The sequence below is a fragment of the Syngnathus leptorhynchus genome, chromosome 4 (genome assembly GCF_054491065.1).
Source record: "Syngnathus leptorhynchus isolate UIUO chromosome 4, UIUO_Slep, whole genome shotgun sequence".
NCBI classification, from domain to species: Eukaryota; Metazoa; Chordata; class Actinopteri; order Syngnathiformes; family Syngnathidae; genus Syngnathus; species Syngnathus leptorhynchus.
Window position 1 is genome coordinate 14414218 of NC_141198.1, and position 13878 is coordinate 14428095.

At 48.1% G+C, this 13878-nt stretch overlaps 2 protein-coding genes across 5 annotated transcripts; one reads left to right on the top strand and one right to left on the bottom strand.

The window, feature by feature from the left end:
* The first annotated feature begins 6706 nt into the window (after positions 1-6706).
* On the top strand, positions 6707-9507 carry tesca (tescalcin a). Of its 2 annotated transcripts, none has more exons than XM_085910431.1 (8): positions 6707-7245; positions 7398-7467; positions 7713-7793; positions 7950-8089; positions 8151-8212; positions 8372-8455; positions 8539-8586; positions 8975-9507. In XM_085910431.1, the coding sequence occupies exons 1-8, from the start codon at positions 7059-7061 to the stop codon at positions 9020-9022; spliced, it is 720 nt and encodes a 239-aa protein (XP_085766557.1). In that variant the 5' UTR covers positions 6707-7058; the 3' UTR covers positions 9023-9507. The 2 variants fall into 2 exon arrangements, with proteins under 2 accessions (XP_085766557.1, XP_085766556.1); XM_085910430.1 differs by having other exon boundaries at positions 6758-7245; positions 8151-8211; positions 8362-8455.
* On the bottom strand, positions 7228-13861 carry fbxw8 (F-box and WD repeat domain containing 8). Of its 3 annotated transcripts, XM_085910420.1 has the most exons (12): positions 13358-13861; positions 13140-13244; positions 12714-12878; positions 12493-12581; positions 12218-12375; positions 11754-11950; positions 11474-11689; positions 11278-11408; positions 11021-11194; positions 10848-10964; positions 10498-10670; positions 7228-9849 (listed from the first exon to the last, which is right to left on the bottom strand). In XM_085910420.1, the coding sequence occupies exons 1-11, from the start codon at positions 13727-13729 to the stop codon at positions 10520-10522; spliced, it is 1875 nt and encodes a 624-aa protein (XP_085766546.1). In that variant the 5' UTR covers positions 13730-13861; the 3' UTR covers positions 7228-9849; positions 10498-10519. The 3 variants fall into 3 exon arrangements, with proteins under 3 accessions (XP_085766546.1, XP_085766547.1, XP_085766545.1); XM_085910421.1 differs by lacking the exon at positions 7228-9849 and having other exon boundaries at positions 10357-10670; positions 10848-10934; XM_085910419.1 differs by lacking the exon at positions 7228-9849 and having other exon boundaries at positions 10357-10670.
* Positions 13862-13878: the final 17 nt, after the last annotated feature.

Consider the following 13878-nt stretch of genomic DNA (forward strand, 5'->3'; position numbering starts at 1 on the left):
TTCTCGCTATCAATTTGTGATGAAGACTCACGCTCTTTTGCAGAGGCAGCCGTTCAATCGCGGGGAGGGAGCGCGAGCGAGCGTTCAAGCTTTGCGCTCCTCTCCTCTGCGCTTCTTCGAGCGCTCATTCATTCGCCGTCACGTCCCGGCCCGCGCGGGACCGCCGGCCGAGAGGCTCTCCAATTAAGACGGCAGCTCATGGATGCACATAACTTGCATAACAGGCAACACGCCTCGCATGCCAACTCGGGCACGCAATGCGCACGCCTCGTTGGACGCAATACTCTTGGGCCCACGTGCTCATTTGTCCCTCATGTCTCTCAAATGACATGCATGCAGTTGTCTGTCTTCTGTCCAAAATGTCCGGTCTGTTGGCTCATGTTCCGCACGTCTCCTAGCTCTCTGTGCCATGTCCAAAATGTTTTGCGGGTGTCTTGAAATCTTTCTCTGATCTACCCTGGCCCTTGGCTCAAATGTTTGCTCACGTCCCGCATGTCTTGTTGTATTTGCCGAGTCTCATATCGCTTGTCTCGCGAGTCTCGTACGTCTCGTGTTAATTCGAGTGTCCACGACTGTCGTTTGAATTTGAAAAGATGTCTACTGTTCAAGAAGACTGCGGAACACCAAATCCGGCGTGGCGTCCAGCTCTGCTCTGTCTTCTTTGTCGCACGCTGCCAAAGTATTCATGAAATAAAAATGTCAAGTTGGTGACCTGTCCGCACGCCTCCGCAAATGTGCAACTTCACCTCTCAGCAATGTTTTTTTATTCAGCACAAAAAGGAAAATGCTGCTGCTGCTGCTGCTGTGCGCGTGTGTGTGTGGGCGTGTGCGCGTGTTTGCAGGGCACCAAAGCGCCAGCGGTCACCGTGGCAACCAACACTTCCATCATCAGCTTCGACCTGCGAGATAATGGCGCTGACGCTCTCAAAGGCACATTACAGGTGCACAAACACCTCCTCACCACACCACACACACGTGCACGCAGTCACGCTCTGTGGACAAAAGTATTGGGACATGCCTATTCATCAATCGCACCCATGAGTCTCCAAGTGTAGCATGACATTGAAAAGACGTGAGTGCTTCTCATTTTCAAGAGAGGGCTCTCCTTTCACTTTTTACAGTTGCTCAGAGGTTGCGCTGACCAATGTCGAAGCCTGTCGCCGAACTTTCTCAGCCAAAAGCTCATTTGGATACGATTGAGGAACCGGCCTTGATTTTATTTCAGTCGTTATTCTTATTCTCCTCATTCTGGAAATGGTTGCGAGGAAGTTTTCTTTTGCATCTGTTGCAATTTCTATGGCAACTGGGAGTCGAAGAAGACTCGAAGCTGCCGATGGCCACCGCACTAAACAACATTGGCCTTGCTCGTCCATCTCCCAAAATGAGCAGCGTGAGAGAGTACGGACTGCTGTCCTTTGGGCCTGTGATCTCATTTGGTCTTATGTAACGTCAGGGGGCGGCTGGATTGTGCGCCAACGCAAAAGCTCGGAGCGGAGAAATGGCCGCCGTTGGGCAAACGACCCCGGCCGGCGCGCTCGTTTGCAAAAAGCGTAGGCACTCGGGCAAAGGCTGTTGGAAACAACCTTGAAAACCTTGACAATAAATTCAATTTTGTTGTTGTAGCATTGCTAATTGCTAATTTGACTCCCCAGCCGATGCTGCGGCCTTGGACGAAGCGGTCCAAAAAGGAGTAGAAATATTCAATTTTTGCTCAAAGGGTGCGGCCCATCCAAAACTTTGGACGACAACGCCTATGAGGTGGAACGTGCTCTCGTCACCACCAAAGGCGGCGGCGACATGTCGTCCCAATTCCCAGTTTGAAGTGCACTTTGTACTGACTTCGAAAGTTTGGGACCGACTTTTTTTCCCCCGACTTTGAACGCACGTGAGTGTCTCTTCTTTGGCCTGCCGCATCTTCTAATCCGTCAGTAATCCACCAGAGTCTTGACATTGAGGCAAGCGCGCCATCGAAACGTCCTTGGCTTTCATGTCCAGCGGAGGGTGGAAATTCGAGGAGGGAATATGTGTGCAGTCAACACCCCCCCCCCCCCCCCCCCCCTTTGTTTCTGGTCGACCTAGCAACAAGTCAATAAACCCTTTTGGCTCAAGGACGCTGCTCAGCGTTTGGGGGAACCGGCAGCGTGTCCATTGCGACTGACGATTCCAGAAAAGAAGGTGGAGGTGTTCCTCCCCTTTTGCCGTGACCAGCGGCACCTCTGAAATCTCAAAGTCAACTTGACATCTTTTCCATGAGATCCGTGCCTTGCGCCCACGTATGGAAGAATCCGCCGAGCTTATCCCGTTTACCACTCGGATCTCGGCGCCGCGTCTCTGCTTCGAGGGCTTCTTCCCGCCGGCGTCACGGACGGACGGCGGCAGTGGCGGGCCGTGCTCGCCCTTCATCCCGAAATTCGCCGTGCAAAGCTCTGCCACATGGGGGCGGGCGCGGGGAGCCCCTTTCAACTTCCTCTTTGATACGGACAACTCGCCGCGGGGTGCCTTTTTTCCTCCACCGTCTCGCCTGCGCGTAGGTGGGCTCGCGCGTGCGCCGCTTTGACTCCGAGCTCCAGGAGCGGGGAAGGCAGAATTAGGGCTGGTTGGCTGCCACTGACCGCCGAAGTGACTTTTGTATTAAAGCCCATTTTGACTCTGGATGAAAAAAAAAAAGAAAAGCCAAACATCCTTCCTGCCCGTGTCTGTCCTGCTTGCCTTCTCCCCTTCGGGCCACGTGGGCAGGGTCCTTTTTTTCGAATCGACGACCGTGTGTTGAGTCGGACTCCATCACCGATTAGTGGGCCCCGACCTTTTTTGCGCCACTTTCAATCCGATTTGAAGGCCACTGCGATGCCTGAAAGCTTTCAAAGGTCTCTGCAAATGTCAACACACCGGTCGCATTTTCTGCTCTCACATCTGAAGTTGAAATAACAAGAAAGCATCGGCGAGCCTTTGCAAAACCGGACATTTTCACAGCGACACCGGCAAGCAGAAGAGATGTGTCATTTCGAACGACAGTCCCGCCTCCAACCGTCCTTAGTACGTCACGGCCCCGAGAAATGTGTCGCGTCACACGTTCAGTCACATCGCTAACTTTGAAGGTATCGTTTGCTACCTTTACGACTATCTGGGGGGATTGAACCTTATTTTATTGACACAGCTATTTCACAAGGAACCCAAAATTGCCTTCTTTAACAATATCATCCGGTGATGTCTTTTGTTGTGAGCAACCGGCGGCAGAAAGCCACCAAAGACACACACACACAAAAAACAAGGGGCGCAAAGCCAATCCGGTCAGAATCCGAGTGTGAAATTGCTTTTTAAAGAAAATGATTTTTTTTTTTTTTTTGAGAAACCGTCACTGAGAGCCTCGGCTTTGCAATTTTGGGTGCTGGTCACAGCGCGCAGCCAGCGGCTAGTTGGATTATTTGTCGTCACTTTCGACCGTGACGATGACGGCGATTGACACATTTGAGTGTTTCAATTGCCCATTGCAAAAAGTAAGGAAATGTGCGTTTGTTGCATTATTTATTGCATGAAGGGATGCGCCGTTATGCAACAGATCATGCTTCTCTTTGGGTAATCTTGATTTTATACCACTGATAGTAGTTTTTAAATAACGTGTATGCATATATACGCCTAAATATTGTTATCCAACATATCTACTGCAATTTCACATTAGATTGCTGGTTTGAAATTTACTTTTAATATTATTATTCAATAAACATTTATGTTAAAACTTGTCTGGTGTTTTATTCCTTGTTTTTATATTCGCCAATTAAAACATAAAAATCAGACATTTGGTTAACCGCATGATATAAACGTGTTTTACGTTATTATATGAGTTGATGTCGCCCAAAATAACAAATGTCGACATAACGGATTTTTTTTCAACCTTTTATTCAAACACAAACACATTCGGATAATAACACCATCAACTACAATCCAACAAATACAAAATTAAAACATCAATGTCGGCATAACGTGTGTCGGCTGGCATAGCAGCAACGGTGTCTGTCACTCGTGAATCTTCGCGAACGAACCTGAAAATGCCGGTGTACCTAATGGAGTGTCCGAGTGACGTCATAGATCAAACAGCCAATCAGAAAGTGGGGGTGAGGGCGGGTGTGGCACTTTTCACTTTCATTTAAGCTTTGACCATGATTTTTCCCTAATGAAGTGGCCGGTTATTAGGTACACCTGAAAATGGCGGTGTACCTAATAGAGTGTCCCAAGTGACGTCACAGACCAAACAGCCAATCAGAAAGTGGGGGTGAGGGCGGGTGTGGCACTTTTCACTTTCATTTAAGCTTTTTCCCTAATGAAGTGATTAGGTACACCTGTGTCCGTGTGACGTCACAGATCAACCAGCCAATCAAAAAGTGGGGGGTTGTTTGGGTGTGGCACTTTTCACTTTCATTTAAATTTTGACCATGATTTTTCCCTAATGAAGTGGCCTGTGATTAGGTATACCTGAAAATGGCGGTGTACCTAATAGAGTGTCCCAAGTGACGTCACAGACCTAACAGCCAATCAGAAAGTGGGGGTGAGGGCGGGTGTGGCACTTTTCACTTTCATTTAAAGCTTTGCCCATGATTTTTCCCTAATGAAGTGGCCTGTGATTAGGAACACCTAAAAATGGCAGTGTACCTAATAGAGTGTCCGAATGACGTCACAGATCAAACAGCCAATCAGAAAGTGGCGGTGAGGGCTGGTGTGGCACTTTTCACTTTCACTTAAGCTTTTTCCCTATTGAAGTGGCCTGTGATTAGGTACACCTCATGGACACTTCAATAGGTAAACAGCTAGGTAGTAGGCGTGATCCATTGGTTTGCTCTGACATCTTGGGGGCGAGGTTTGCTCTGACATCTTGGGGGCGAGGCCACTTTATGTATTTACACATAAAATGAATACTTGCATTTGTGTACGCATATTAAGCAAGGTTCAATTTCTGAAACCACATTAAGATGGTAGCCCAGATATGGGATCGAACCATGACCTTACTGGGTAAGAGCCCTAATCCTTTACCAGTCAGCTATTTCTACATGTCAGCAATTGGCCGGCTGCAATATTTTGTACTAGTGATGTGCATTCCAGTTTATAAAGTGAACTGAATCTTTAGAATCGGTTCACTCAAAAGATTTGTTCAAAAGAATCGTTCACCAAATCGTTTGCTACACTTTCTTATTTATTTATTCATTTAATTACTTTTACCTCGTGTAGTGTACCTATTGAAGTGTCCAGGAAGTGCTGTGTTTTTGTCTAGTGTATTGCTGAGTTGTGTGTGTGTTATTGAAGTGTGTGCGTGTGTGTGTGTGTGGGGGGGGGGGGGGGGGGGGAGATTTCTTGAACGATTTGTTGGAATGAATCTAAAGATTCGAAAGATTCAGTTCACTTAAAAGAACTGGAATGCACAACACTATCTCGCACGTTCATCGGTTAGGTGCAGGGAGATGCATTCAGTGACCACTCACAAAGTAAGGACATCTTTAAAAAAATTAATTCAGTGGAGTCCTTGTGCACACTGCATGGAGTGCATGGAAATATTTGAGCAAGTCAGGCCGACAATCTTAAATATTAAAACCTGTACAATATTTACCATGCAAAAATATCTCCATGAATTCTAGCTGTAGCCTGTCGACCGTCTTTGTTGGCGACATAAAATTCTCACGCGGCCCTAGACTGGCATCTACTGGTTAGTTTGCGTTGTTGCGTTTGTGACGTCACATAGCCCCGACTGAAAATGCTTCAACGTCTTATTTCTTTCAAATGTTGTATTTGATTCTTGACTTGAATTGTTACTACCCCCCTTCTTGGTTTTTACACCCTGTACTTTCCATTTTGTGTCTGTTGGCATAAAGAAGGACGCCTGGTCGCTCGCAAGTCATTACCGTGGCAAGATGGCTGACCTGTGACGCACCAGGCAAGTACTGCCGTAAAATAACACCTGGCACCACCGAAGAAGAAAAAGGCAGAAGTTAGCGTCGCTTCAAAACAAGCGCGTCTGCAGACAACGAGTGGGAATCGCAAATAAACAAACCCTTCTTAAAAAAGGGAAGGAAAAGTACGGAAGAGGATTAGGCCAGTGAAGTAAAAAAAAAAAAAAGGATTGACAGGATTCTGACTTTTTTCTCAGACTTTAAAGTGAGAATTGTCACTTTAAAGTTAAAATTCTGAATTCTGACTTTATTCTCAGAATTCTGATTTTAAAGTGAGAATTCCCACTTTATGACAATTCCCACTTTATGACTGAGAATAAAGTCAGAATTCCGACTTTATAAAGAAGAATAAAGTCAGAATTACCACTTTAAAGTCAGAAGTCTGACTTTATTCTCAGAATTCTGACTTTAAAGTCAGAAAGTGGGAAATCTTACTTTAAAGTCACAGAATTCTGACTTTATAGTCACTTTCAAAGAAAGTGGGAATTCTCACTTTAAAGTCAGAATTCTGACTTTAAAATGGGAATTCTGACTTTATTCTCAGAATTTCCACTTTAAAGTCAGAATTCTGAAAATAGTCAGAATACAGTCAGAAAGTAGGAATTCTCACTTTAAAGTCCGAATTCTGACTTTTTCTTGTCGTCGTCTGCAGAAATTTACAACTGAACAATTAACTCATGAAGCGAGACATACCAGACAAAATACAGGATTTGTTTAGTGAACGAGATGGAGGGTATAATTTCAGGACGAAAGCGAATTTAAAAACGAAATACTCGAGAAAAACCATACAGGGCTGTTGTGTCTCTGAGGGTTGACAATATGGGACACACGCAACGGTCCACTTCAACAATGTCAAAGCCTCAATCAGTTTCAAAATACATCTTAAAACATGCGAACATATTTGTGGCTGTCTAACTGTGCACCGAGATTGCGCACAACACAACCAGGCGCTCACCAGACTGGCAACAAGTGATTCATTTTTTTTAACTGAAGGAGATTGGACAAAAGCTGCACTCAAAAGGGCGTTCCTTGATCTAGGCTAGCGGGATGGACTTAAAATCTTGAAGAAGGGATGGATGGGACTCGGAGAGCGAGCTGCCGCGGGCGTCGCACTTTAGAGCAGCAATGGGATCCTGGCTGATGCGTCCCGAGCGGCAGCAGCAGCAGCAGCTGGAGCTGGAGCAGAGACACGGGCAGCAGCAGCAGCAGCTGGACCAGAGTCATGGGCAGCAGCAGCAGCTGGACCAGAACCACCTGCAGCAGCAGCAGCAGCAGCGGCAGAGCTATGAAGAGCTGGCACACAAGAGCGGATGTAAGGCAAGTCCCGAGTTGTGCAGTTTCAGAGACTTTGAACTTTTTTGTGTGCCACTTCCTCACCCCTTGGTCATTAAATTCTTTTTTTCTTTTTATAGACACATAAACTGATTTCTCATTTTTTGACCTGCTTTTGTGTTTACGTCCAAGTTTCCAGAAAGCAAATCAAAACCCTCCACAAAAGATTTCGGCATCTCAGTGGAAATAAGGAGACGATGAGGTAAAACATCAACTTGAAATTTTTGTTTGTAAAGTTCGCCCGGTACAGCAAGCTCTCAGTATTAGCTTGGCGAAAAAGAAATGTTACATTGTGGCTGAAAGATTGCACAAATTATGTCAGATAGCGTGCAGCGTGATATTGCGTTTGGGTGGAAAGAGCACCAAATGGTCATTTGGTCAATTTTGAGAGCTAATGTTGGAATCAAAACAGACCTGACCTGCGTGTGTTTGTTTGTCGCACTGCAGAAGAGAACATTTGGACGCCATTCCACAACTGGCCGACAATCCCATCAAGAAGCAAATCATCGATGCCTTCTTTGACAAAAGGTCAGCAACTAATGCAACAGCATTGGCATGCTTTGGCGCACTCAAATTTCAAAAAGTTCAGTTTGCATCGAATAATAATTTATATATTAAAAACCCCGACAGTTTGAAAAGGGATGTTTGAATGTGTTGATTTGTTGCTGTGGTCCAACTGGGCAGAAACCAGCACCAGGGCACGGTGGGATCCTCCGAGGAGATAACCTTGGAGCATTTCTTGATGGTCATGAGTCACTTCCGGCCGCTCGCGCACATCAGCGGCAAGGAGGAGCGCCAGGCCGCCAGGAAGCAAAAGCTACGCCGTGAGTGCACGTGAGCCTTCGACTGGCCTCGGTTGATGACGAGAAAACTTTGCGTTTGCAGTTTTGTTCAACATGCACGACACGGACAGCGACGGAATCATCATGCTGGCCGAGTACCGCAAGGTAAGCCCAGCTTTGCTTTTAGGGGCCGTCCCAAGACTTTTGGCTCGCTTACAAACAAATCAAGCAGAACCATAAGCAGAAGCATAAAACTGACGCGTTGTCATTCCAGCTCAAATATTATTCACGATTATGATTTCATTTGTTCCGTTGGTGGTGGAGGACCTGCTGTCCGAAAGTGGCGACTCCGGGGAGCAGGCGGCCGAGGCCATTGTCCTCATGGCCATGTTGGAAGTGGCCAACATGGTAAGCGCACGCCTACACGCACATGCTGGCAACACGAAACCCTGGCGCCGTGCTCAACCTCGACTTTCTGGCTCACCCGGCAGGCGCCAGATGACTTCTACGGGGGGATCACCTTTAAAACGTTTCAACAGGTATGACGGCCCTATTTGTTTCCTCGGTGCTCGGGTTTTGCACCACCGTTTTTGATCCACATGCCTCCTATCTAAATATTGCTTCATTTTGCTTTTCAACAGCACATTACTGTAACCCCAGTTTATAATCCGACCTTTAATTTGAAACCCAAAGCTAACTTTTGTTTGAGACCGGACTACGAGACTTGAGCGATAACCCTAAGCAATCGTAGCAGCCGCAGTTTCGGAATCAAATGAAAATCAGAATTTACGTCTGCTGACGTTTACGAGCGATTTTTCTCAACGAGAAGCCCAAAGTCAGCAAAGACGCGACAAATCGAGAACCCAAATCCCGTGCCGCATTCCGTTGCACCCCCCAAATGTTTACGTATGAATTTTGGGCCGGCAGATGCTCAAGGCCTTGGAGTTAGAATCCCGAATGCACATCCGCTTTTAGGAGGCAGACACCTGTTGGAAGAATTGGATGGTGAAGTACTGGTCAACTCTGTAGCTTTTATTCATACACTGTTGTTGATCGGGACTTTTTTTTCTTTGTTAAGCGTTATAGAAAAGACATACATGCTGAAGTAGTTGCATATAAGTTATCCCATATTTACTCAATATTTGTTAAAGTAATGAAGAGGGAGCAACAAACATAGTTGCTCCAACAGCTTGGTAACTTTTCCATGACACATAAGACTCATTAACGTCATGACACATGGATACAAAACATTTTGTAGATAACAAGACATTCAGGTGATAACAGAACAAATGTCTGCTTTATGAGGATATGTTTTTTTTCTTCTCTTCCGTATTCCTGTTTGTGGATACTATGTAGCCTTCTGACCGGAATTATGAGATTGTTGTTTCATCTGCTAAAGTGCATTGTGTACCGACTGCTGTAAAACAACCCGAGATCTTGCAAATAAAGAACCGAGTCCACATCTTTGTTTTCCTTGCTCGACGACGGACCTCTTGAACCAACGCAAAGTAACTGCATACAAGTTATCTCACATTGACTTAATATCTGTTGAAATATTTGCACAAAAGCTATCCAATATGTACTCATTATTATTGTGTGTTGTGTTAGTTTGACAAGAAAATAAATTTAGCAAAAGAGGGGGCACATGCCAGTCGATTGTAATTTGGCAAAGAATATTGCTTTTGAATAAAAACCAATAACTATCCCCTTCAGTTGCACAAGCACCCCTCTTTACTATTCACAAGTACAAGTCATCTTCATCCATAAGCACATCAGTCTTTCCTTGTTAAAACACAGCAGCCCTTCAAAACAAAATGTGTTCCGTCAACTGTTAATAGACATTGATGGAATTTATTTACATATCGAAACACAATATTCCACCTCCTTCAATGTTACACGTGAATGCACATACAGAGAGAAATTTAATTCATTTTGATCAGGCTAGATGAAGCAAAATATAAAGGTGAATGTATGTAATTCTCATGAATGGAATGAATTACTCCTTTTGACCAGCAGGGGGGTGCTCATGAAAGCCTCGAGAAATGAACCTATTTGTATGGTGGGAAAGCCTCAAACCCCAATGAAGCCTCATGTGCCCATCACTACTGGCAACACCACCACCATGCGCTGCGGAAAAGCCACCTCATGCAGATGCGACAAGGTGAGGGACCCCCAAAAGCACCACGCAAGCAAGCCTTCACAGCTGTCGCCGCGAAAAACAGTCCATTCTCCGACAAAAGCAATTTTGGGCTCTTTTGGATCAAAATAAAAATTGTATGTCTTTGTTGACACAAAATAATTCTTGGTCATTTATTTTTTTAAAAGCCTTGCTATATGACTACTACTTGATCATTTTTTCATTTAAAATGCCTTTTTGTACATGGTCATTAACAGGAATGGATTCCATTCTCGCAGACTGCGGCTAGTACGAAAAGAAAAAAAATGCTTGCCTTGCTTTCCATGCTCATTTTGTCACCTGAGGTGGTCATAGGGCACGGCCAGCGCAATGTTGTAGTTGTAGCCGTGAGATTGGGCGTAGTTGGACCTGCAGATGGGAAGGACGCCGTCATCATCATCATCGCCGCCGCCTGAGAAGTCGTAGTGACAGATGACTCCTCGGTGCCTGGATGAGAACGTTTGGAGTTAGGAACTGGGAAGCTGCAAAATAGCGACTGGAATACAACATGCATCCATCCATGAGAAGCTAAAAAAAAAATTGTATATGAGGGGAAAAGGGAAGTAAAGAGACGGAAAGCTTGAGACGGAACGCTTGAAATGGGCCAGGTGAGCGCGCCGCTACCTGCGATGGGCCGTCAGGTCGTCGTCGGTGATGCAAGCCCCCCGTGGCGTCTTGTCGTCGGGGACGTTGGCCGTCAGCAGCGTGCGGCTGTCCAAACGCACGTGTCTCACGGGATGTCTAAGCACACCACACATTAGGGCCTGGCCCGGCCCTACCCGGCCCACGGCTCTCACCTGTTGTGCATCTCCCACAGCTTGCTGGCCGTTCTCATGTCCCACACGCACAGAAGGCCCTCGCCGCCGCCGCTCACCACCTTCCAGTCGTCGGCGCGCACCGACGTCACGCCCAGCTGGTGCGCGTACAAGGTCGACACGCAGGAGCCCGAGCGCAAGTCAAACACGCGCACCCTGCGAACAAAACGGGGCCCATCCGCTTTCCACTCTTCCGATAATAAAGTGACGAAGTCTAGATAAAAAGTCATTTTGAGCACCTCCTGTCTTTATTACCGCACGCCATAATGTGCGGGGCGCTGCCGTCTTGGAGGTGGACGCAGGTGAAGTCGCCCGGTGAGTCGCCGACGCACAACACTTCCTTGGCCGTCTCCACGCTGTACACGTGAATCTGCGGCAAGAGAGTTTTTGGGCGGTTAGAGCGCTCGGGCGCCATCCTATGACATCCGGACTCACCTTGTTGGCCATGCCGACTCGCTTCACCCCGAAGGCCAGGTGACGTTCAGAAGCTTCCAGGCAGGTGACGGGGTGTCCGTACACCGAGTGCAGCGTGCTGGCTTCCTCCTCCTCTTCGTCCAGCAGGTAGACGGAGTCACCAGCCGCCGCCGCGGTAAGCGCGCGGCGGCAATGCCGCCGCCCACCGCCACTGGGCACCAGCACCAAACTGTGAACCTGTGAGGCATACAAGCGGCACATACAAGCTCAGCTCATCTTTGCCACGTGTGAAATGACAGACCGGCTTAGGGAGGAGGCTCAGGCGGAGCGTCCTCCAAACTCCGCGGTCGTCGGCGCCATCCAGCCGGACGTCCGAGCCGACGGCTGAAGCCAGGACGGAGCCGTCCGCGCTGAGGGCCAAGGCGCGGTGGCTTGCCGCCGACTGCCAGTGGTAAATGGGCTCACCGCCCGCCCGTGCGCTCCACACGTCCACGCAGCCTGCCGCGCAAGACAAGACCAAGCCCCGGCTGTTTAAAAGTTCACGCAAATAAAAGAAAACAATCATTAATCTGCCAGGCCTGTGAATTTCCCCTTGTAAATTGGGGAAAAAAAACTTTTACCTAACCCTTGTTTGTGATAAAAGAACCAGTGAAATTATCTCAAGCTCATTTGTTTTCCAAATCCAAATGAAATTTTGCTTGAGTCATGGTGGACGGTGACGCGAAAGGATGCAAGTGTGGGGAAAAAGAGACCAAGTCGGCGTACCGTCGCGGTAGGCGGCCGCCGCCACGTGTCCGCCAACGCGCACCAGAGCGACAGGCGGCCTGGGCTCGGAGAGTGCCGACAGCCGGTTGGACCGGAGATGGGACGATGGCAGGTCCCGCTGCGATGTGTTCCACAGCCTGACGTCCCCCGACGAGTACCTGACAGGCAGCGCGTGACACGGCCGCCGCGTTAGACCTGTTTCCTGCCTCTTAGGACTTATTCTCATCTTTGTTCATTTGTGGTGATTGTGGAGTGCCCCGATTGGCTGTCCTCACCCTGCCAGGACGTAGTTGTTGCAGGAGCTGACGTCGCACAGAACCTTCCCCAACTCAAACTGCAGCCGGCTGATGCAGCCCACGCGATTCTGCGGCAAAGTGGTCAACAAACACATTGTGACAACCCCCCCCCCCTCAGAAAAGTCTGACAGGGGAAATCATCCACTTGGATTCATTGCAACGACAACAGACGCGTGCGGCGTCACGTTGAAATGCCTCACCTTCCAATTGGCTCGCACGTCGGCGGCCGCCCGGCGACGGTCTCGCAGCGCCGCCTTCCAGCAAGGCGAGTCGGACACGGTGGCGTCTCCCGCGTGGCCCTCTGCTGAGCACAGCCTGAACCACAACACCTCGTCCTCGGCCAGAACTCGCCACGCCTTGCTCACCTGCCGGCAAAAAGAATCTGAATTTCACCGTTCACATTGACACGGAAAGCAATGGACTAATCGGATCGATAAGTCAAAAGTATCCAATTGCTCTGCAGTGTGAACACGATCTGATGAAAACACGGGCACGATAAAAGCATGTGAAAATGATTAATCGGATCGTCAGGCTCGTCTGCATGCTACTCGCCGATTTTCTCTGCCAGTAGGGGGCGTGCGTGCATGCATGCATGGATGGACAGCTGTTTGCTTTAAGTCACTCACCTGAGCACATCTGCCGAGCTCAGTGCGGTTAAGGTATTGGAATATCTTCAGGGCTAACTCATACGGTAGGTCCACGTCAAAGAAGGGGATGTCGTTGGCCTCGTTCTGCATTGAAAAGCAATAAATAAATCATAAATAAATAAACAAACGATGGAAAGAGGCACTGCGTAGTTAGCTGGTGTTGACATTGAGGAGATGGCTTCTGAGTGACTCCGTACCAGATCCAGAATGAGTCGATCTACCAGTTGCTCTTCTTTCCGGACTTTTTTCCGAGGATGCTTTAGGGACTCCCTGCAGACGGCTGTCTCCTCCTGGTACTTCTTCTTCCTCCTGGTCCTCTCCTCCGCAAGTCTGTTCAGAAGGGGACTCGTCCTGCCGCCCAGCAAGCCCCTGGTGATGGAAACGTAATCTGGCTCTTCCACGCCACCACTCGTCTCGGGTTCAGACTCGCTTTGACCTCCACTCCCGTCTTCGCAACTGGGGCTGGGGGACGGAGCAAGAGAGAAACGCCGCTCCTCTTTAGCTCTGCATAGCTCCCGTTGCCAACGGTTCCTGAACGCAGCCAACTCGTCCTCGGCCATAGTGTGCATAAATGCCAGCGACGTTTTGTGTTAACGCTTCGAAAGGGTTGAAGACATCTTGAAGGGAAGCGCCGCCGTCAAAACAAACGACGAGTGTTTCACTAGTAAAGGTCCGACGAGGGACACGGCGAGAGAAAAGATTGGTTCCTGCCTAGGAA